Source organism: Numida meleagris, chromosome 3, assembly GCF_002078875.1.
Source record: "Numida meleagris isolate 19003 breed g44 Domestic line chromosome 3, NumMel1.0, whole genome shotgun sequence".
Lineage (NCBI taxonomy): Eukaryota > Metazoa > Chordata > Aves > Galliformes > Numididae > Numida > Numida meleagris.
In genome coordinates this window covers 82,904,588-82,927,322 of record NC_034411.1, presented here as the reverse complement: position 1 = coordinate 82,927,322, position 22,735 = coordinate 82,904,588, and the positions used below count along the sequence as shown (strand labels likewise).

General features: G+C 39.8%; 1 protein-coding gene across 2 annotated transcripts in view; it reads left to right on the top strand.

Annotated features, from left to right (window-relative positions):
- The window catches only part of FAM135A (family with sequence similarity 135 member A), a 69,744-nt gene continuing 48,383 nt past the window's right edge, over positions 1,375-22,735 (top strand). Inside the window, exons 1-3 of one of the 2 annotated variants that reach the window (XM_021393269.1) lie at positions 1,375-1,485; positions 3,345-3,430; positions 8,240-8,360. In XM_021393269.1, the coding sequence (XP_021248944.1) occupies positions 8,284-8,360 (77 nt within the window). In that variant the 5' untranslated portion in view covers positions 1,375-1,485; positions 3,345-3,430; positions 8,240-8,283. Of the gene's footprint in view, positions 1,486-2,560; positions 3,431-8,239; positions 8,361-22,735 lie in introns of those variants that run through there. The other variant, XM_021393270.1, reaches the window with a different exon arrangement.

Sequence of the window (22,735 nt, the reverse complement as noted above, 5' to 3'; positions counted from 1 at the left end):
CTGACTAGCTTGTTAGGAAAAAATAGGTTGATTGTATTAAGTGAAAATTATAAGCAAAAAAAGTCCACTCTCCTTGGCTCTTAGTGCATGAATGTGGTAATAGTTGCATCATTTTTCTCACTCGGCCTCTGGTTGGGACCAAAGGGCTGATTTACATGGCAGCACCCATCCTGAACTGCCAGCACTTTCCATGGAAATGCTGTGTTTCACTGGGTCTTGATGGCAGACGAATTTCTGCCAGTTATTTCTTACCCTTTTAATCATAATTTTTATAATGTGTTTTATATTTTTAGGGGAAGTTATTGTAAAAGGCAAACAAAGCATTCAGTTTGGTTTGTTCATGTTCTGTTTCCTCTTTCTTTATGAATTACAGTTGGAAACCATTGCTCAATTCCACCAAATGTGAAAGAGGAGAAGGGCTCTCAAGGATGATATGTAGTGTACACTGGCAGCCGAAGAGGGGAGACACTGCAATGAATGCCTTATCTGGGAGAAGAAATGCAGAAGTCAGCTGCTGTACATTGCCCATTTAGCAACAGCTGGTCCCTCGCACTGGATACAGATAGGTCCATAGTACCTGCAGGATGTGTGATCTTCTGCTTAGTCAAGGTGTTGTGGCCAGATACTGGCTTATCGTAGTGGAGAGAGAGAAATGCCTCTGCAGGAAAGCAGCTTGTAACTCTGCTGCTCACAGAAGTTTTCATGTGAAATTTTTTAATGAGGAAGCTTAGAAATACCATGTCATTTCTCAAGCAGACAAAATGCAATGCTAAGGTAAAAGGGAATAAGCAAGATGAGTTATTACATCACATACATGATCTATTAATAAGGCAGAAGAAAAGAAGTAAGTGCAACGTTTTAGTGTCTTCTGTGCTCAGTGGGAATAATCGAGTTAGCTCAAGGTAGTGTGTGTGTTGTTTTTATCTGTGGAAGTGTCATAGGTATCCTGCACCAGCTTTGTTAGAAGAGGTGAATCAAGCCATGTAATGGCTGTCTGCGAAGTAATACAGCCTCAGCCAACAGGAAGAAAACTGTCATGGTTGGGTTTTGCCCTGAGCCTATAAAATTTGGTCATCATTTAACTATATTTGAGTAAGAGGGGATATTTATATTCAGATATGGAGAACCGTGCGGATTTAAAAACAATATAATCTTCATTCAAATAACAAATCCTTATATAAAGCAGTCTGTTCTGTTGGTTCTTTCTGAGTGGTAGTTGTGCTGTCTTCTTAATATTGAGTTAATTTGAATAAGGTATCCTAGATACCTCTACTTAACATTATGTTGGGTTTTTTTTCCTTGTTTTAGAATGTGATGCGTGTGCAACCCAAAACTCGATTAGCCTTTCTTATGTACCTTTCTCACCTTTTTAATTATGGAGGACCAGGCTCTGGTAGTAGTGCTGAGGTGCTCAGGTCATCAGCCAGGAAGGATACTGCGATGCTGGGTGCTGCTCAGGTCCAAAAGGATTTTAAAAGAAGACAAGTGAGTTCTGCTTTATGCAGAGGTCTGGGCTCTCCGTAGGGAGCCTGAAATGCAGGAGAGGTGAAATGATCAAAATAAAAGGCTGCCTCTTTGCAGCACTGCGCTGAACTAATACATGCAGTCAGTTACACTTTTCAGCTTAACAGTAATTAAAACAATCGTGGATAATAGCTTAGATATGTTTTGGCCATCTAGATAGATAAAACACATTCCCAATCGCATGCAGTAACATTTGACAGCTCGTGTGTGTTGTATTGCCAAGTCTATGAGAACCAAATGAAAAGTAAATGAAAAAGTACTCTTTAGGTTTACAATGAGCTTGTGCTACTGTGCACGCTCTGAAAGTAAGCACTGGGAATAGCTGTTCAGGTCAGGGTATGATCTCTGTTTCAGCCACAGTGAGTTTTAGCTGAAGGCTGCGTCCAAGAAACAGCTAAAATTGGAACTGAAGACACTTCTCAGGTGGGGAGGACAAATCTGTGAGTCATCAGCCCAGAGATAGATGGTGCTTGAGTTTGTGTTGGCAGATACTGGATCTCTGAGTATAGAGGGAGGAGAGGACAAGAAAAAAGGTCAGGCAGAGAGATGTGTGGAGCTCCTGCAGGAGCTTGGAAGAGAACATTACCTGAAAACTGATAAAGGCTTGGAGAAAACTAGAGGAAAATAAGCATTTTCTTGTGCTTTCATTTGTAGGATTCTGTACTTTTGGTTTTGACTTCTGTTGAGCATGAAATACTAAATTTAAGGCTAGAATAATCTTAACTACTTTGAGGATTTGGTGCTCACTCTCTTCTTTTAAAAAAAAGAGCGTCATTCTTTAAAAAAAAACCCAAACAACAAAGTATGGCACAGTCTGTATTGTGCAGTTAAATAAATGTAATGAAAGTCAGTGTCATTTTGATGTGGTGTTACGGTACTGGAATTTTACCAGGGCATTAAAGATAATTTGTGGTGTCAAAGATGTAATATTACACAGGACAAGCACAAGCATTTTCTATTTTAAAAAAATCTGGGTAATTTATTTTTTATGCTCCAGTTTCTCTGTTTTCTCTGAAGCTAAAGCAAAAACAGTTTAGTTTCACAGCTTGCCTGCACAAGCTGCAGTGGGTTTTGTGTTTCTCTGAAATTCATACAGAAGGGACACAAAGTTCCTCTAAGAAAGCATAAATAAGCATTCTCTTCTCTTTGTGTCTAAAATCTAAAGGATATCAGATAGAGGGGGGGATTTTCTCTAGGGAAGTATGTTCTTAGGGTTTGTCTCCTGAATTTTAGCCAGATTATATTTGTCTCCTGAGCAGGAGAGACACAGGGTTTAGCAGGAACATTTAATCTGACCTATTAGTGAAGGTTGCCTCCTCTCAGTATCCATGTGGGGCTGTGTGGGAACATGGGATGTGTTTGGTGACTCGGGCCAGAATCTCCTCCTGCCTCCTTGCTGTGTTGCCGGTGGTGATCTGCGATTGTCTCTGGAGACCAGGTGGGCTGCGGGGCACCTGGGGTGCGCAGAGCCCTTCAGGTGCTTGATAGTGAATTTCCTCAGCAAACACCAGAGGTGGTTTGACTAAATGTGGCAACATCGGCTTTGCCAGGGCACCAGCTTCAAGAAGCATTTTATTTCTTGGCTTCATTTTGGAAAAGTAGGTGTCAGACTGCTGCACTTGCAGAAAGCTGAAAATTGTGCTGTAGGAGGTGAGGGCAAATGGAAGAGTGGTGGTGGAAGGTACATGTGTGTGTTTGTTGGAGAGAATTCGCTATATGGGGACACAGGAAAAGAGAATAAAGAACATAAGTACTGAAAAGCTCCCGAGAAGTTGCACTTAGTAAATCATTCTTGTTTTGATTTTTTTTTTGTTTTCCAGTTCAAGCAGTATGCTTTTGACAGCAATAGTGAAGAACTGGAAGACTGGTTAATTACTGTACTAAAATGGAGTATTTACTAGTAGAGGTAAGTTATTTTTTGGATGTATTATAGTTTTATTTCTTAGCTTTGTCTTGCAATTCCCAATCCAAGAAGCGGATTAATGGCACTGTTAGACAAGCATTTCACTGAGAACAAAGCTGCTTTAGGAGGTTTCTGCATACCTCCATCTGTCTTTTCATTGCTCTCGTAGGTACTCAGATGTAGCTGCTATGAAGTTTCACTAAAATGATTAATTAAAGAAAAAAAAAAACAGAATGAATGAAGAAACATTTTTTTTCTTTTTGGTGGACTTTTACAGTCTGATATTTCTTTGATCCATTTTGTATTGTTGCCCCAGAGAAGATGAGTTTGAATAACTGAAGAAGCGATGAGCTAGTGTGGGGGCTGCATGGACTGGCAAGGGTATGTAGGAAATTTTCTCCTTAAGAAAAGGTTCATAGAGTTAAACCCTCAGGACTGTAAAGTTTTGGTCCTCAGTATTGGATCAAGTGACTACTGAAGATTTTCAGTCTCAAAGCTTTAATAGTATTGGGTTTTACTATGCTGTTTTGATTGTTCCTAGGTTCTAAGTAGCCGCCTAGAATTGTGAAACCCTTGGTTTGTTGTAACCCTGTGTATTAGAGTGTTCCTGTTTGTTACCACTTCCTCTGATACTGTTTATATTCTGCATTAACCTCGATGGTTCCTAATGTGCTTGTTCTTAATGAAGGATTCTTGTTTCTTACAAGCAGGCAGGATAGCATTCAGTTCAATACCTCTGTTTTCGAATGCTAATTATATGTTTTAAAATACAACAGTTTACTCATTAAGTATTGAAATGAGTTGTGGACATTTAACGTTATTGACATTAGTGCAAAGTTAGCTGTAAATTTAAATAGAATATACAAAGAAATACCTCTATGTAAGTTTAACTGATTAAGTAAGTTGGATTTTTTGTGATTAGCAAACAAAAGTTAAAGACAGCTTCTCCAAGTTTGAGTTTCCTCTTTAAAATATTTGTAACAGAAAATGTTATGCAGGGGTTACAGTGCAAAGAACTCTGTTTTCCTTTGCACTGTTATGAAAGACTGACAGAAGGTTGTGATGGGGTTTCTGTCAAGCTGGAACAGTGAATGCTTCCCTCCACCCTGATTAAAAAGCACATGGAACAAGCTGATGCTCAGCAAAGGAAAAACAGTCCTCAGAGGTCAGTTGGTAGTCTGCAGTCCCCGATGCTTGTAGTGACATGCAGTATTGCTTTCTGGTGCATGATTTTCTGAACTGTGGCTCAGTAGTTCTTGTTCGTTTAGCAGTTGATACTGGAACAAGGCAAGGATGCCACTTTCCCAAATACAAGTGGTAGCTGAGCAAGAACTTTGTTATTGCTTTGAAATGTGTGGTGCTGTGTGGTTGCTTGGCCCTGTGTTCAGTCTAGAATGGAGCCCGCCCAAGCAATCTTTAGTGAGCTGGTTGGGGATGCTGAGTTGGCTCACTGTAGGGAGAGAGTGGCCCCAGCCAGAGCCATATTAGACAGAGCAGAAGTGTTACAGGTTTGCTGGACAGTCCTTTTGACAGTAATGATAAAGCTAGTGAGAGCTTTTTGGTTTTGAGTAACTCATTCATAAAGTAGACCTTTGAATTTGTCTAACTGGGCTTGTTCTGGGTTGTTCCGTTTCCTGCCTGGTGACGGACCCTGAAGCATTTGGGAGTGACTACTTGGCTAGCAACTCCTTCAGGAGCAGTTTTCCCTCCTCTTAGAAGAGCCAAGCTGTTCAGGTGCTAAGGACAGTGCCATTAGTGCTGGGGAATTTGAGGCATGTGATGACATGATGTCTTCATCCCATGGAAATGTAGTCTTTTTCATCAAAATGCAGGCTGGCTCAGACAGCTCTGTGGCATCCTTTGTCCTCTTGAGCCATTTCTCTTTTTTTCTGAGGATTTTTAAGTGGGGTCCCTTCTGAGCTGTCATACAGTTTCATCATGTGTTACATACACTGCCCACTGGGATTGTTGCCTAGGGTCACAGCAGTTCCAGGATCAGCTCAGTGGCAGGTCAGGGTCCATTTACTGTCCATTTAGAAGACTGTGATAGGTGAGGCACGTGTGGTGACGTCGTATGGCAACCCCAGAGCGTTAGTGTGTCTGAAAAAAAGCACAGCTTCTTGATTCTGGCTTTGAAGGCCATTGAGGACGTCTCAATTCTGTAGCCAAAGCAGTGGAAGAAGAAATTGTTTCAAAGTAGTCTGGATTGTCAGTTATAATCCTTGCAGTGCAGACAAACTTGAGGCATCATTCAAGTCTATCCCTTGATCTAAATGTGCATTACCACACAGGATTTTTAGACAAGCTGTCTTAATTGTGTCATCTAGACCATGGGTGTCCAACCTTTTGGCTTGCCTGGGCTGCACTGTGTGAACAGGCATTGTCTTGGGCCACGTACACAAAGCATGCTCTGAAAGTAATACCTCTTATTTATTTCCACAGAAACTACAACAGAAACAAAGAGCACAATAACACTGCTTGATAGAGCAAAAGCTCGGCTACAAAATGCTATTTTTCAACATAGTCACCACCATTAGCTATGCATTTTCACCAGCGATGAACAAGAACGTTCATGCTGTGCTTGTAAAAATCTGTAGCAGTGGAGGTGACCGACTGTTGCCACTGCTGAAATACACCACTACTGTGCTCACATCCACTGTTTGGTCTCCATCAACATTCAGCAAGCATCAATAAATGTCAGTGGGTGCCAGTTTTTGCACATGGAGGAATGCAAAGACACATTTTTGCTTCATATGTACTTGCATGTCAAACACCATTGTGTCGGACTGCCCCTCTGCTGCCATCTGTCACACAGCAGCAACATGGAATGGAATATTGGTGGGAAGGTTCAGCCTCTACTGCCATAGCACCAACATCTGCCTCTGGCATCATGGGCCAACATCATAAAACAGGAGGCGTTACTTTCAGAGGAGCCCTCATAAGACATATAATATAGTTCATGTATATAAGTAACAAAACGTATTTTAATTTTAACTTTTTTGTTAAAATGAGAGCAACAAAAACATAGAGCTAGTGGGAAATGTGACCCTATTTTTGTGAAACTAACGCATCAGGCTGGTTCAATGGCAGTGGTTGTAATTCTTAGTGAGCTCTCAGGGCTTGAGATTTTTGATGAAGTTTTACTCCTGCTGTACTTCATCCTCGACAATAGCTGTTCACAATTGTACGTACTGCCAAAAAGCGATGACATGAATAAGAGATGATTGTGAAGGGAGAAATGTTTTTCTCTGGTTAGATGGGGCTTATAAAAGTAAAGAGAAATGGTCAGAATTTTGAGTAGAATGTCTGATTGAAGCTCTATACGCTCCATTTGAAAATTCCCAGGTAATGTATTTATGTGGACTGAAAATGGAGTTGCAGATATACTCAGGGCAGGAGCCCAGCCGCATTGCTAGCTGGGTCAGGCCGCATGCAGCCCACAGGCTGGGCATCCCTGATCTACACGCTGTGGTTTTGGTCTGGCATGAAGGGTTCTTCATCTGAGTTCTTCATACTGTTACAACTCAGCTTCAGAAGCAAAATTCCTCTTTCCCTATTCCCTGCTATGTCAGTAGTACTAAGTTACTGTTTCTGTGTTCTTAGTAAAGTGTATGCAGAGTCCCTGAGTAGGTTGTTAAACCAAGGTTAGAATTCACTTGTTTATTGTTAAAAATCTAAACCTGTGCTATGGTGCTTGAAACCTTCCAGCTCCTCCAGAACAAGTAGAGCAAGGTCAATCTTATCGTGAGTCATAGGCCAAGATAATTTGGTTGGTAGGTAGCCCCCTAAGGTAACTTGCTTTCAAGTGACTGGTTTCTGCTGTGGCTTTTATTTGCCAGCTACTCTGTTTTCAGTCTCAGTAGTACCACCTGCTGCTTCACAAACTCCCACACGCTTGTTTAAGCTTGTATAGTAGAAACAGAAAAATGCCATAACCTATTCAAGCTCAGACCAGGTCAGGTATTAGGTTTACTGCTTCTGCATTTGAGCCAGAAGGAGGACTAATGTGCGTGAAGGATTGCCCATTTTAGTTTTAGTTTGTTTATTTCTTGAACCTGGCAGTGCTTGCAGGAGCTAGGGAGACTGAAGACAGCTGTTTGCAGAAAAGGTAGTTTGTTTTATTAATCCACTTGATATTGTTGAAGGAAAAACAGCAGAACTCATCAAAGTCTGTAGGATTTTAATTTAAGTATCAGCAGGCAGTTGTAAATTAGCAGTATGGTATCAGTCTGTGGCTGCAAAAAGGACAATGAGAATTAATGCTTTACTACTAAGAAAGATTGACTGAGAATGGGCATGTTGCCCACCTTAACTCCTGCCTTTCCTCTCCCGTCTTCCCCTTATAACTCCTACGGCTCCTGTCAGGCCTTACTCAGTTCAATTTGACCACATTATAATTCAGCTATCCCTGTCCTCATGTACGACTTGATGTAGTGCTCCTTGCTCGGTCGTTCTCCTTCAGCAAGGGCTGGAAGCAAATCATGCTCTTTGTCTCCTTCGTGGCAGTATTTTTTCCTCTCTCCAGCGAAGTAGTAGAGCAGAGCTGCAGTACATAGCTGTCAGTAAGTTCCAGGTTTGTGTTATGCTGATCACACTGTGATACTTCTCTGATAATACTTGATTCTGTCACAGCAAAGATACAAGTTATTTTGGGCGGGATTTAGCATATCCAATGTTCATGTTTACCCCAGGAAATGTATATTTAAGAAAACTCTCCAAAACTGTGTATAATAGCATTTTCCTTTTGTAAGGGCCAGCTAGGTATTTTCCTAAGCTTATGTTTTTAAAAAATTGTTTTCTGTTTGTTTTCAGTAACTAAGGTGCTGACAAGTTTTGACATCTTCATCCTCATAAACATGAGTGAAGTTCAGGCTATGGTAGAGTTCTCCGTGGAGCTCCACAAATTCTTCAATGTGGATTTGTTTCAAAGAGGGTAGGTAGTGCATTCTTTCAAACTTTACTGTGGTGTATGGCTGATGTTGGAAAGTCCATAATGCATAGTGTCGTGTAGAGTTGCTTCACTTGTTATTGACTGTTTTGCAGTGATTTGGAAGTTATTTATTTTTTACTGGAAAGGTATATGCTTGCCAGGAATTGAAATGTTTGAGTAATCTGACTGAAAACTTAAGCTGTAAAGAAGTATTTACTGTCTGATTGGAGAAGAAGGAAGTTCTGTCATTCTGTTAGAGAGTAAGATTACATTCTTACCCAGGCTTTTACCCTTTCATATCTTAATTGCTGTAATCCCTTTTCCTTGAAATATGATAGGCTTTTCTCTTCAGTCTTTTAAAATCTTATAAAAATGTTGCTGCCCCGATTAACCTTTTAGTTTATCAATTTGGCATTAGAGAACTTTGCTAGCTTCTGTCGTCTTTGCAGTGCTGTGCCTCCACAGAACTGGGAAGGAGATCTAGAGGAGGAGGAATGAGATGCTGTCATAAATAAAGCTTGCTCTTCTCTAAATTCAACCTGAAGTTGGTGCTGACAAGTGATAAACTGTTATGTTCATTATCATTTGCAATCATACTATATGCAGCAAACTGGCTGCGTCCGTCTTTTAGGGGAAATTGTAATTTCACTCTTCATTGGAGGAGGAGGATTAAGGAAGGCTTAAGAGGTCTGAGAAAATACGGAGAATATTCTAATTACTTTGACAAAAAAAGTACAGTTGCTTGAACTGTGTCCTTTTTTTTTCTCTCTGAAATTAGAGAAGGAGAGGTTAGAATATGGCAACGTGTTAATTCTAATAGAGAAGAGCCTGAAGGAAGTCTTTAGGTTGTCTTCACTCTCTGATCCAAATGATCCCTCAGCAAGGTAGTTTGGAAGCAAAGCACTGCATTGTAATTATGGTGCTCAGCTTGGCATGTTTCTTTTTAGCTTACTCTTTTTAACGCAGTACATTAACAGAGCAAGTTGTGAGAAGGAATGCTGATATGAGAAACATGACAAGTAGATACTGAGTCTCTGGTTTCAACCTTTAACTCTGGGCATGTTTTATTAGAAAGCAGTGTTAAAAAGGAGACGGAGCTGCACTGGCAGTGTAAGTCCTGTGTCTGTGGGGATATTTTGGTGGTTAGCTTTTCCTAAAAGTTGCACTGCAGTTGTAAGTAGTAGAGGTATGTAATGTAGTTAGAGAACAGTTTAAGTGCTTCTTATCTAATACAGCTATCTCATTATATAATGTTTTCGTATAGCTCTGCACTACTCACTTAAAAGCAAGCTTGCTCCAGTTTGCTCTTTTGGTTTATTTTAATCTGTTGCTACATTCAGATAAGGCTTCACGTAATTTTCCTTTTTAAATTAGTGTGATGTGATCATGGGAATTTTTGCCCAGCGTTTGATATGTGACAAAAGTGAATAGAAGAAATTTAATTGGCTGAGAGCTGTGAGATTGAAGATCTGAGATAGCAAGGCTTCAGGCTCTTTTGTCATCTTATTTTGTAAAGGCTCCAGTTAAATGAGGGTTTTGTAGTGCTGGCCTTTTATAAATAAAACGGGAAATATAATGCGGTTTGAGTGAGGTGTGGACTGGAGAACAGTAGAATGAGTTGGGTGGAAAACTGTTCGGGTGACTGGACCACAAGTGTCATGGTCAAGCGCTTCGTAGTCCAACTTGCAGTTAATGGCTAATAGCATCCCTTGCAGGTTGAGACTGGATCAGCACTGTGTAGGGTTTGATTAACAGCCTGGATGATGAGGCATCATGCCTTCTCAGAAAGTTTTTGAATGATAACAACCTGCAGGGAATGGTAAGGTACAGTAGAGAACAGAACTTCTCTTTGAAAGGGTGCAGACAAACAAGAGGATTTGAGCTGACAAGAACCTCATCGTGTTAAAGGCAAATGCAGAGTCCTACAGATGAGGTCAGATAACCCCGTGTAGCAGTGCAGGCTGGAGGCCAACTGGCTAAAAGACAGCGTTGCAGAAAAGTACACCTAGGGCCTGCTGGGCAGTGAATTGAACATGAGCCAAAAGAATACTCTTACGGGTCCCTTCCAGCTTGGGATATTCTGTGAGTCTATGATTCCATGGTCATATTTATTGTGATTTAAAGTCCCCTTATTATGTGACACTTGAGAGTGGCAGCCAGTCACAAGTGATGCATGATATTTTAAACATGGAGAAAAAACCTACATGACACAAAACTATCTTCAGTATTGTGAGACTTCATGAGTGACAAATCTGGTGCCCATTTTCTGCAACAGTTATCCTGCCTGAACACTGGCTTTGCCCTGAACTAGAGGTGTGGCTGCCTGAGGAAGAAATAGGGATTATGGGCTCACTTTGGACAGATCGATCAGTCTTTTAGTTTATCCTGTTTGTACCTGCCCGGCTGCTTGCATCCCGCCTTTATTTCAATCGTGAATTCTTTTGAGATGAAGATCCGTAATACAACATCCTTCCTAGTTTGGCATATAATACGAACTGGCAACTTCCCTTAATTATTTCATTGAGTTTTCATTTGACCTTGGCATATGTTATATTCTCCTTCTATGAAGGCTGTCGTTTTGACCTTGTCAGCCTTCTGACTCCTCTCTCATCACAGCATCAAGCACTCTGGGAAAGCAAGGTCTCCATCTTTCCTGTGTTATGCTGCCTGACTCCTATCAGCAGCTTAGCCTTGGTGCCAGGCTGTATTTCCCACTTCTCAGTTTTCGAACCAGGATATTAATTTTTCCATACTGATCTTCCACTTCAGAAAATCTGCAGAAGAGATGCTCAATAAATTTGCATTGTTGAAAAATGAAAAGTCTCGTACTCTTTAGAATATTAAACATACAGGGTTTTACTGAAAGAAGTCATTTTTTTCTGTCTGGGTGTTATCTTCACACAAAAGCTGTTTCCTCAAATCATTTTTGAAACACTGACAGTTTCTGTGTCTGTGTCATTGCGCATCCCTATTTATATTTCCATATTGTCTCTTTTTCTGTAAGCCCTTTAGCATAAGGACTCTCCATTTGCCCAACAGCTAGTTAATTCATTAGGCTTATTACAGAAAGGCCTATTCTGCCTATTTTTAATAATAATTAATAATTGCTTTTTCAATTATGAGTTGGCAAATTTAATGGGCTGAAGGAACTTAGATGATAGTTTGTAGTTTAGCACAGCACGGGCATTGCTATGAGATCTACTTTGAAAACAGCTTTAGTCAAGATTACCTCTACCTGTGGGCATTCTTAAAATCCCAAATTTTGTCTCTTATCATTTTTGTATTTTGTCTGTAATAGCCAGTGCACACAGCAAGCTAGACATCATTTAGACTTTCCAGTAGTAAAGTCTCTATGTGTTGAATTTGTCTCTCTTTTTTTTTTTTTAAGGTAACAGTTTCTTTTGTGAAGCGCAGTATCACAGAAATGTGAAAATACTTCTTGGAGGCCATTGGGAAATTAACCTTATGTTATTGTTCTATGCCATAGATGCATGTTTTGTCCCTGTGCAGAGAGTTACAAATGTATCTCGGCAGCATTGACATTTTATGCTTCCATCTGTCTTGTTGTGTAATGTAGTGTAAAAGAAAATACAGTGAATCAGAGTATGAATTTTAATGAATCTTACTATGATTACATGGTAATTTAATGAGAAATCAGGCAACAAATGAAAGCTTATTCTGTTTTGCTTTCTCTGGATCCAGTGAGTAATCTACATTAGTTCTATAATTTGTTAACGTTAACATTTTTAGCCCTGGCTGAATCGGGAGACGGACAGTTTCTGTTCCTAAATAAAGCAGCAGCCTCTGAGAATGGTTTGTGTCATTGGCGTATGATCAAATAGCAAACTGTTAGGGTACACGGCACGCTCAGGCAGACCTGTTTGGTTTTGTTTGGAATTCATAAAGCCCAGTCAAACTTTTACTTTCAAACTGCATTCCCATATGACACAGATCTCTGGAAATAAATGTTCTGAGTCCTTTTCTGACATGTAGCAGCAGATCTTCTGAAGCATTGTACTGTGATCTTTACTTAATGTAATACAATCTTTTCAAAGGGAGAAGAAAACTGTCAAGTTAGTCTAGTAGTTGCAAGGTGAGCACTGTTCTACAGCTTACGATTTTCCAGTAATACAAATAGCAGTAATACAGATTCAAGATTCAGAGAGTCAGGCTGTAAAAGCAGGGAATTTTCTGTCTAGGAAAAAAGAGTGCAAATACTTTTCTTTCTTACTTCTTGCTCTTCTCTTTTTTTTTTTTTTTTTTTTTTTTTTTTTTTTTTTTTTTTTTTTTTTTTTTTTTTTTTTTTTTAAGTGGATCAATTTCTGATTCTAGTTCAGTGGTGGTTGCACACACAGGTCCTTCTTGCTCTGAGGCAAGAACAGGTAAAACTGGGAATGAGCAATAAAAAATCCTATTTTAAGTTGGTATTGCTTCAGATGTTAGAAGTTAGTATGATCAAATACCTCAGCAGGTCTTCTGATGCAAGATGCCTGAGAGAACAGAGGCATGGTGTGGTCAAAAGAGCAATGGCTGTTTGAAGTGCCAAACGATGGTACCTCAGAATCTTGTTTTTTCAAAAGAAAAAGCCCTACGGTTGTTGAGAATACAAGGTGGGAACGTAAGTGTAAAATTGAGCGCTGCTTCCTTTGAGTTAGCTGAGAAATTAAAGCTTTTGAACTCTGCTCTGCCTTAGCTATATGAATGGAATTGAAGACATTGAGAGGTTGTACCACTTGTCTTTAGATACCTGAGTAAAACATCTGCTAGGACACCTCTGGCCGCACAGGAAGCTAGCTGAGTGATTGCTTAAAGCCACTGTAAATTGGGTTTCTACTCACACCTGGAGGATCCTGTCTTTTTCTTCCACTCTCATGCATTAATTCCTAGAAGACTAGCCTCGCCCTTAAGAAACTAAATCAGATGACTGAAGCTCTTGGTTTTAGATACATCTTCTGACATATCTATATGTAATGGTACGGGTGCTTGCTTCTTCAGTCATTACTCCTAGGTACATAACAAATAGTTGGTAATTGTAGCTGTACTGAAGGGTTTCTTTACAAAAACTTAATATTTATTTTTTTGTCCTCCAACACTCCCTCAGCCAATACGCATTCAAAAATATGCTTCAGCTTTTGGTTATGTTCCTGGGTATTCAGTGCATATTCTAGACTTCTCAGGTATTGGCTACAGATTTCAAATAACCTGGATTTTATTCAGACTTCAGCTCCTACACCTATGTAGTCCTTCTGGGAGGAAACAAGACATCATAAAATTCGAAGTTCATTATTTTGAATGAGTCAGATGTACTTTCCAAACATTGAATGTGGCAAAATTTACTTTTCAAGAAATAAAATAAAAACTGCTTAGATGTGTGCTTTTGCCATCCTGATGTCTTGCTGAAGCCTTCTGGAGCACTGCCGTAGGTATAGCTATTTTGTGTGAGAAGAACATTAAATGTAATTGTGATATGGCTTATGTCATATGTTTTCCTTTAAGGACTGCACTTGGAGGTCTGTGTAATTGCTTCTTTCTTTACATTATCAAAGAAAGCGTGCCTTGCGTATGTAAGACCAGGTACCATTTCATGTTGGAGGGTAAGGATTATGGATCAGCCTTGTGCAGAGTTGTCAGCAGGTTGAATGAAGATTGTTAGCAGAAACGTGATCAGTGAGTTCAGTTTAAGGAGTAAGTGACAGTGCAAGATGGTGCTGAATATATAATGATTTTCTCCAGATAAAGCTCGCTTTTTTTTTTTTTTTAACCTTTAGAACAATATACTTAAGTGCTGTGTGTAGTATGAGAGTAGGTGTTCAATGAGGTGTTAGTTGAAGACATTAGAATAATGGTTTCTTGAGTAGGTAACTTCTCTTTCTAAATCTGTTACTGAGTTCAGTATTCTGGAATGGCATATGACAGCAGAAGCAGTTTTAACTTTGCATTAAATACGTGCTTAGTCATTAGCATTGCTAATTTTAAGATTCTTTTTCACAAGTGTAGCACTCTTTTGTAGCATGTAGATTCTGCATTGGCTTACAGTTCTGACCAGTTTCTATCTGAGGGTAATGAGAATGAGAGAAAAATCCCTTGTTTCTAAGTGTTCTTCCCTAATTACGTGTACTTGGTTATAGCAGAAAGATGATTTATGCTAGTCCTTTACATTAGCTTGAGATCCATAGCTATCGGCAGGAATAGAGAGAATTGTTCACTGAGTATTCCAGAGTCATGTCTGCCTTGTGGTACAAAAGAAGATCCTAGCATAGAGTATTCTTGTGCCCCTTCTGCTGTGCATACATCCATTCTTAGGTATTTATGGATTTCTGTGTCTGCAATCACAGACAGTGGTTTACTGGATGATTTTAGAAATGTGGGGGCCTGTCACACCCCTGTCACACCACCAAACTCAGACTTGCTGCTTCTGCTTCAATCAGGTGCCTACTCACAACTCACGTTGCTTCACATCTCTTCTTAAAATCTTCCTCTTTCACTCCTTAAACCTCCTGATACCTTTTCCAATTACTGTGTGTCATACAAAGTAACTTTTCACACTTTGGGATTTCTTGCTGTCTTTCATCCCCCTCCACTTGTTCTCTCTTTGCCAGATTCTTGAGTTGACGGGTAAGAAACTGGAGACGTTTCTGGAGGGTTAGAGGCTTACAGTAAGGCTTACACATCTGAGCTCTTCATTTTTTGTCTGTTAAAAAAATACAAAGAACTTTGCCCAATTCAAGACATTCATGTCTATCTACACAACTTTGTTTCTCCAGAAAGTTTTAAAATTCCTTTAAAAAATGCTTCTTGTTTCTCAAAAAAAAAAAAAAGGTGAATACCATACATTAAGTGATCAAAACCTCTGCTTATATTTGTTGTGTATTTTTTTTTTTTTAATTTCCAAACTACTGGATATGATCAGGCTAGGGTACATTTTTCAGCTCTACCAGTTTCTTTGATGAGGACGATTGTATGATTGCCTGAGCAGTGGTGCTGGTAGAGGCAGAGAGTGACCCTGCATGGCTCAGCGTTAGTGTTTGGACTCAAATCCATTGTGAAACAGCATTCTCATCTGTGGATTTGTAGTTGGCTTAAGCCAGCACAATGGCATGTATCTGCCAAAGGGTATGATGTGCATGGTCATCTCTTGTTTTCTTTGTATTTGCAGTCATTCCATTCTGTGGTCAATCAGATGGGCATGTTTTTGGCAGCGGTGTAGTTTAGGAGTGGATTAAATGGGCTGGGACATTAGGCTCAAGGTGTAGATGTTAGTGCTGTTGGGTAGCAGCGGTCTGAAAAGAGTCATCCCACTTCTGGTGCTTCTTTTGTGCCTGCAGTAATGCTCTTCTGCCTTTTCATGGGCAGAGTCAAAATGGTAAGCCAGCAGAACAATTAATATATATAATTCCATAGCTGTATAATTCCACTCCTGGGCCCACCTTCCACAAGACCGGTGCTAATCAGTGCCAGTGCAGGAGCAGAGGATAAAATAGAGGAACAGGATCCCTACTGCTGTCACCAGCTGGCTTCTGGGCTTATTTAACTGTAATGCTGGACCTCATTGTGAGAGAAGTGTCCGAGGAAGTTCTGTCCTCCTTGCTAGGAGGCCGTCTCTTAAACAGTAGGGTCTGCTTCGTCAGCATGATCTGTTGCTGAGAGCAGTCCAGAGATGAGCATGTTTTGAAAGGAACCCTCTGTCTGAACTTCTACCTTCCTCTCAGTTGGCATCCCTGCCTTTAGGATAGGGAATTGTGACAGACATCAGGTACATCATTTCTAATTTCCCTAGCTATCATTTGTGCATACAGAGCCTGGTTGGCAGTGCCGGTTTGCAGTTTCTGCTTTCCTTGCTCCTGATTTTTTCCTTGTCACCACAGTGGACAGCCTCCCAGTTGTGCTGTTTGAGCTGCTGAATTGGTCCAGTTTGCAGCACTGCTCTGCAAGTAGCACGCTGGTAGGATTGAGTGAAGGGAAATACACTGTAGTGCAGGGGCAAGAGTGAGTATCTGGGAGGACAAGGCAGAGGGAGAGGTGAAAACAGAGCCCTTCAAACCTGATTTTTTGGCAAAAATCTTTTTGTTGTAAAAGCATAGTCTAATATTCAAGACGTTGGTATTTCCTTAATATGAAGAGAGCCAAGATTTCCTGGATGCCAGCTAGCATGAGGGACAAAGAGAAGGACTCAGACAGCCGTAGCACACTGAGGTACCCAAGCCCTGATATTTCTGAGGGAAAGGACCCTAATCATCCCTACAGCACCAGGACGTTTCCCATTGAAAAGGAGGAAGGAGATGACAGAAAGCAAGTATTCTGACATCCAGAATAGCAGAGACCCCCACCTCTCCGAGGTGAACCTGGGATACTTCTTCAGTGACTTTGGCAGATCCCCGCTTACTGGGAGCAGTGGCAGAAAGTCGGCCTTAAACCAGGGAACACAAGAGTGTTTGGAGTGTGACTTTGCTCCTATCTTGCTCCTGGCAATGTTGTCTTAAGCTGGCTTAAATCAATCATGAAACTTGACCTTGCTTGAAGGTGAAAGATGGAAGCTTCCGACACGGAAGGACTCTTTTTTTTTTTTTCATAATGTCCAAATAACATCTAACATCTTGTATTAGAAGCTATATCGATATAAACAAGAAAAGAAGAAAAAAGAACTCGAGCTGATACAACTTCTTTGAATGGTGTAACTTTCTGCAGGGGAAAAGATGAAGCTGTTGGTAAGGGTTAAGAGAGTACTGACTTTTATATAATGCATCTTGCATAAAACATGGTAGTTCGTGTGCATTTGGTGGTGGCGTTTTTGTGGGTTTTTTTGTCATAATTTTTGTCACATATTTGTCAAATATTTTCTTTGAATTTCCATTTATTGGTTAAATGCATGATATGTTTGCCCACAGAATAGAGATTGAATTTTATTAAAGTAGGCTACCAAGTGAATGGTAAAGCTTCTATGTTTGATTGGACAGGTGAAACAGAATTGCACAGCTGCAAAACACGGGGAAAAAATTGAAAGACCACTGGTGCAAATACCAGAAAACGAGTTGTCAGACTTGTCTTCTGGTCTCCCATCTGTTGTGTTTGCTAAACCTTGATTTCAAAATTACCATGTTATGATGTTTCTGAAGAAGAACTGCTGTCTGTTTGCAGAAGGTGGAGCTTTGGAAAAGCTGTGTCCCTCCTTGCCGGGAAAACTCTACATCCTGTACCTTTGTCCTCAGAAAACCAAAACATTCAAGACAGTCAGAAGATAAACACTTGTAATATGTTATTTGTGATGCGAGTGTCTTGAATCAAGTAAATCAAATAAAAATAATAATAATAATTTTAAGCAAAGTAAATACAGTTAGAAAGTTTTTATATCAGGGAAACATTAAGATGAGCTTTGTGGAGTTGTTATAATTTAAAGATGCAAGAAAATTTAGCATGATTTATTTTGTTCCCTTCAGTAATAACAGGATATAAAAGGTGAACTAAAATTATAAACATAGACTGATACAAGTTAGATTTATTTGATTAAATAAGAGCTAATCTATTATTATATGTGTATTAGGCTCTTTAAAAAAAGAAACAACAAGATTTATTTGAGAGCAGTATTTCCCTTTCAAGTTTTTAAGTACCACTGCAGGAATTGCATCCGATTGTGCTGCTGGTAAGAACATGGAGAAAAGCCTTTTGTAATAATAAGGCAAAATCCTTAACTGCATTTACTTTCCTGTCTCCCCAGTCTGATGTATTCAGGTACTAGTCTTCCAAATAATTGCTGTCCAACTTTTGGCCTAGTGACTGCTTTGTTCAAGTATATCTTTAATTGTTAGAAAACAAGGTGTTCCGTAGACACGAGATGTATTTTTTTAGAAAAGTAAGTCATTTCCCAGCAAACTTCCAAACAGTACAGGTTTGTGACTGGCTATGTGAAGTACTAAATGCCTTTACAGCTCTTAAGATGGGTTTTTCTACATTCTTGAAAGAATTAGTGGTGTTAGGGTCTCTGCAGTAGCAAGAGGCTTATCTTGTAGGACAGGGAGATGCTGAACAGAAAAGCGTGTTAAAAATGTTCTCTCAGTGTTGGATTTCTTTTAATATATAGCTGCCTTAAACCCTTACTGCAGTGGGATTTTCTGTTCTCCATTTGCTTGTGCATCAAATGAAGCTTGCTCTGCCACACCTGTCTGTTTGATGTCAGCTTGGACAAAGGAAAGGAGAGGAGTGTCAGTAGCATTCTGCACCTGAGCAGGTGGTTTTCAACAGGGCCACACGTTCAGTAGATCCCAAGGGCTCTCCTGAGGTTTTGCATCTGCAAGGTCACAGCTGTTCCCTCGTTTTTTGAACTGATAAATTTAGAAGCTGCCCTGCAGGTGACCCAGTGTGCCTGTGGATACTGCAGACCAAGATGCTCAGTGTTTGCTCTTGTTAGTGTGACTGAATCCATTTAAGTGTGCGCTGAGTGCATGGGGACTCGGGGACAAGGTCAGAATTTGCCTTTCCTCTACTTAGCAAGAGGAACCGCAGAAAAGTTCTACCTCACTGAGTTGAATTATAAAACTTTTTCAGGACATGCATTTCCCTTGGAATTTGCTTTAGCTAGTGGAGTAAGTGGTTTTCGAAGTAAATGCTCATGCAGCTGTCTCTGTAAAAGCACATACGCTTTTTTTTACGCATGAGACTTTTTTTTTAATAATACTTGTCCTTTATGACTGCACTTGCACACGTTACCGCCTGTGGTTCCATGTAAGAGCATTAAAAAGTCAGACAGTCATTACTTCTTATCTTTCCTTTTTTGTTGGTAGCAAGATTCATTCTGAATATTGTTAAACCAACTTCTTGCTCAGATGATAAATGAAGTTTTTCAACAAATGTGATGGAAAAGGTATTATTTATACCCATCTAAATGATGATTCCAGTGAAAAAAGAAGCCTGTCTGTGTTTCTGTATTGGAAAGTATTTTCTGACTCATGTCAGATTTTGAGTCTACAAGATTTTAATGCAACTTGTTTGGAAAAGATTTATTCCTCTATTCAGGATGACCAATGAAGTTCTCCCCTGCCCACTGGAGAGCAGTAATTCTGATTATTTCTTTTCGAAATCCTTTTTCTACCATGTCTGTTGTAAGGATACTAAGTTGTAGATACTTGAACTTTTAAATAGCATTATTATGGAATTATGGATGTGCATATGATTATATTCAGGACCAAATGAGATAAATGGACATCAGCAAGCGCATACATTTAGCGCACTGCATAGGCTCGAGTTGGCAGAAATGCCTTGGATATTTAGAAGCATTCCATTAGTGACTTCAGCTTTGACTGTGTGTGCTAACTTAGTAAGCATCTCAAATATAAAGCACTTGCAAAGGTACCTTTTGGGATGTGGGTGTGAAGTTGTTTCAGAATAACGGTTTTATGCAGTGAAATAGTAAGAGATCTGGCATTCATCTTTGACCTGCTGTCTGTGAGCTAAGAAAGAAAGGGTAAATGCTGGAATCATTTAGAAAAGGAGAGGTTGGCAAATTTTAAGAGATAGTATAGCATATTGTGTCTTTTTTCCCCCTGAAGTCTATGATGTAATAGGAACTAGAAGATGCTACCTTTCAGAGAAGCAGGCATATCAACTGTTGAGAAATGTCTTGCCTCTCTACATGCAGAAAGCCTTCCTGACTTTAGATTTAGGATACGTAGGAGGTGGAATATGTTTTATTCACAGATGTGTCTCCAAGTTGTTCTGGGTACCAGCTCCCGGTCAGATGCACCTCTTGTTGCATTTTTTGTTGCACCTCTTGCTGCATTTCAGTCACCGTGTTGTAAGTTGCTAAAGTCTGTTTTATAGGTTTCCTTTGGATTCATTCAGAGTGGAAGGGATAGGTTCATGTCATATAGCTCACTCTCATACTAAAAGCAGGGTTGGCACTGATTTCAGACCATGTTGCTTACAGTTCTGTACCATAGAGTCTTGAGAGTTTCCATGGGTGATGATTCTGTGACTTCTCTGGACAATCTGCTCCAATGTTTAATTATCCTCTATGTCTCCTTGCAGCTGATCAGAACCTCACGTGTTTTAGTTTATGACCACTGCCCCTCTTTCTCCAATCACTAACCTCAGTAATGAGTGTTGCTCAGTTTTATCAGTAACTTTCTTGTAGTTATTGGCACATGTTTAGGCTGAACATGCCTCATTTCCTCAGCTTCTCCAAAAAGCTTGTTGTCCAATGCCTGTCCAGCTCAATGGCCTTCTGTTGAACTTACTCAAGTTGGGAGTCCCAGACCCTGATGCAGAATTCCACATGTGGTCTAATGAGTGCTGAGTAAAAAGAGATGATGATTGTTGTCAACCAACTGGCTGTGCTTCTATTGATACTGCCCAGGATGGGATGCTGTTGAACTTCTGCTGCCAGGCCCCACCAGTGGTTTGTGTTCAGCTTGGTGTCTGCCAAGACTCCCAGGTCTTTCTCAGCCTAGGTTTTCAAGGCAGGAAGTCTCTAGCCTGGACTATTGCAGGGTCAGGGCTATTACTAGAATGGAATCCGTATCATCTGTTGGTAATGCTTTTTTAAGACAATAAATTCTTATCACTATACATAGAAAATTCTTTCTTAACAGCAATAAGCAGAGATGCCTGTGTTCTGAATCAGGAAGATAATTAAAAGTAGCCTTAAGGCTACTTTATTGACATAATAATTATGTTTTTAGATGTTTCAGAAGTGGCACTGGCTTACCTAGTCTTAACAACACTAGTGCTGGGATGGTCTGCCATTGTAGAGCCATAGTAGTAGTAGTCATGGTTTCCTTTACTGAGGAGCAGGTGGCCTGATGATGTTTGGGAAATGAGGAGAATGCATTTCCGTAGCTACCGAGTTACGTTATCTGTGAGAAAACTTACTATGGGCCTTCAGGAAGAGGTGGTGGACCCTGTAGTGAAGCGTGTCTCCAGTGAACAAATCCTTTGTAATTCTGAATGCAGTCATGTCTGTACGGAGTTTCAGAATTGGTCAGTCTTCTTCCAACTAGGTGAGGCTTTTACAAAGCATTGGATGGGAATTCCTCTTACAGGAATGAAAATCTTCCATAAGAAAGCATCTACTTCATTCGTTCAAACAAAGAATTTTTGCCAAGTATTCATGGTCTAAAAGGCCTTGGTACAAGAAATTTACTGTATTATTTTATTCTTATGATGGCATTCATCTGTGCACTTCTCCTTGGTGTTCTTACCTAGTAAAATCTGAGATAAAATAGAGATCTGCTGCATATCAGGAGGGCTGTTTTTACAGCACTTCTTAAGTGCTTCATGAGGCTCAGGAAGGCTTTTTTGAATCTGTTTACTCATTCTCCCTTTGGAGACTTTATTTCAAATCACTCATGTCAGCAAGACGAGCATCAGTAACCTGCTTATGTTGCACTGTCTTGTCAAAATGGTGCTAAAGACTTGCTCAAAATCTTTTCTTTGTGCAGTGTCATACCTTCATCCAAAATTCAGTCTGCTTTTCTTCCCAGTTCTCATCGGGGCACTGCTCATGCTGCAGTGGCTCACATTTGGATTCTGCTTCAGTAGCTGCTGTTGTAGACTAGGCTTGTAGATGCCAATCCATAGTTACAACATCAGAAATGGTCAAGATGCATCTTGCTGAATTACCACGTGGTTGTTACAAGCATCAGCACATAATCTATCAAAGTAAACTAGCAACCATCACATGCTAATTCTGGTCTATTTTTCTGTGCATTTTTCATCACATTGCAAATTACAGTTCTTGGTGATATTTCTGTTTTATTCTCTGTTTAGTTAAATACTAAAATACTACTAAAATAGTTAAATATTATCCTAGTTCATCCAATGGAATAAAAAGTAGCAAAGGATCCCAATGCGTATGTATGCTGTTGTTCTCATATGTGATTAATGTGTGTTCTTACTGTTTATGCCATTTGACTTTCTGAAAATGGGGAGAGTAGCTTTAGAGCAACTTTTTCAAACTGTCTTGTTTGTTATCTGAAAATTGCAACCCTCGGTAATCTGAAAATAATATTTGCCCCCCATTTAATGCAATCAAAAGAGTGTCTGAAGGATAGGTTACAACACAGATTTTTTCAAATTATTATTGTTCAAGAATCCTCCTTCAAAAAAAGACTAGTTGTCTGTGTTTTAAGAACCCCGGCACTTTTGGGTTGACTTAAGGCTAATTGCAATGTTTGATCTGTGTTAATTTTTTAAAGTTTCTGCTAATATTTCTGCTATGGAAAACAGTTTCACATAAATATTGAATAAAACATAAAGCCTTTGTCTGAATTGTCAGTAAGTCATTTTTCTGGTCATTGTTGCAGTCAAGCCTTGAGAAAGATCCAGACTGACACAGAGCCTGTTCAAGTATTCCTGTTTGATGTTCTTGAGACTACATGTGCATGTCA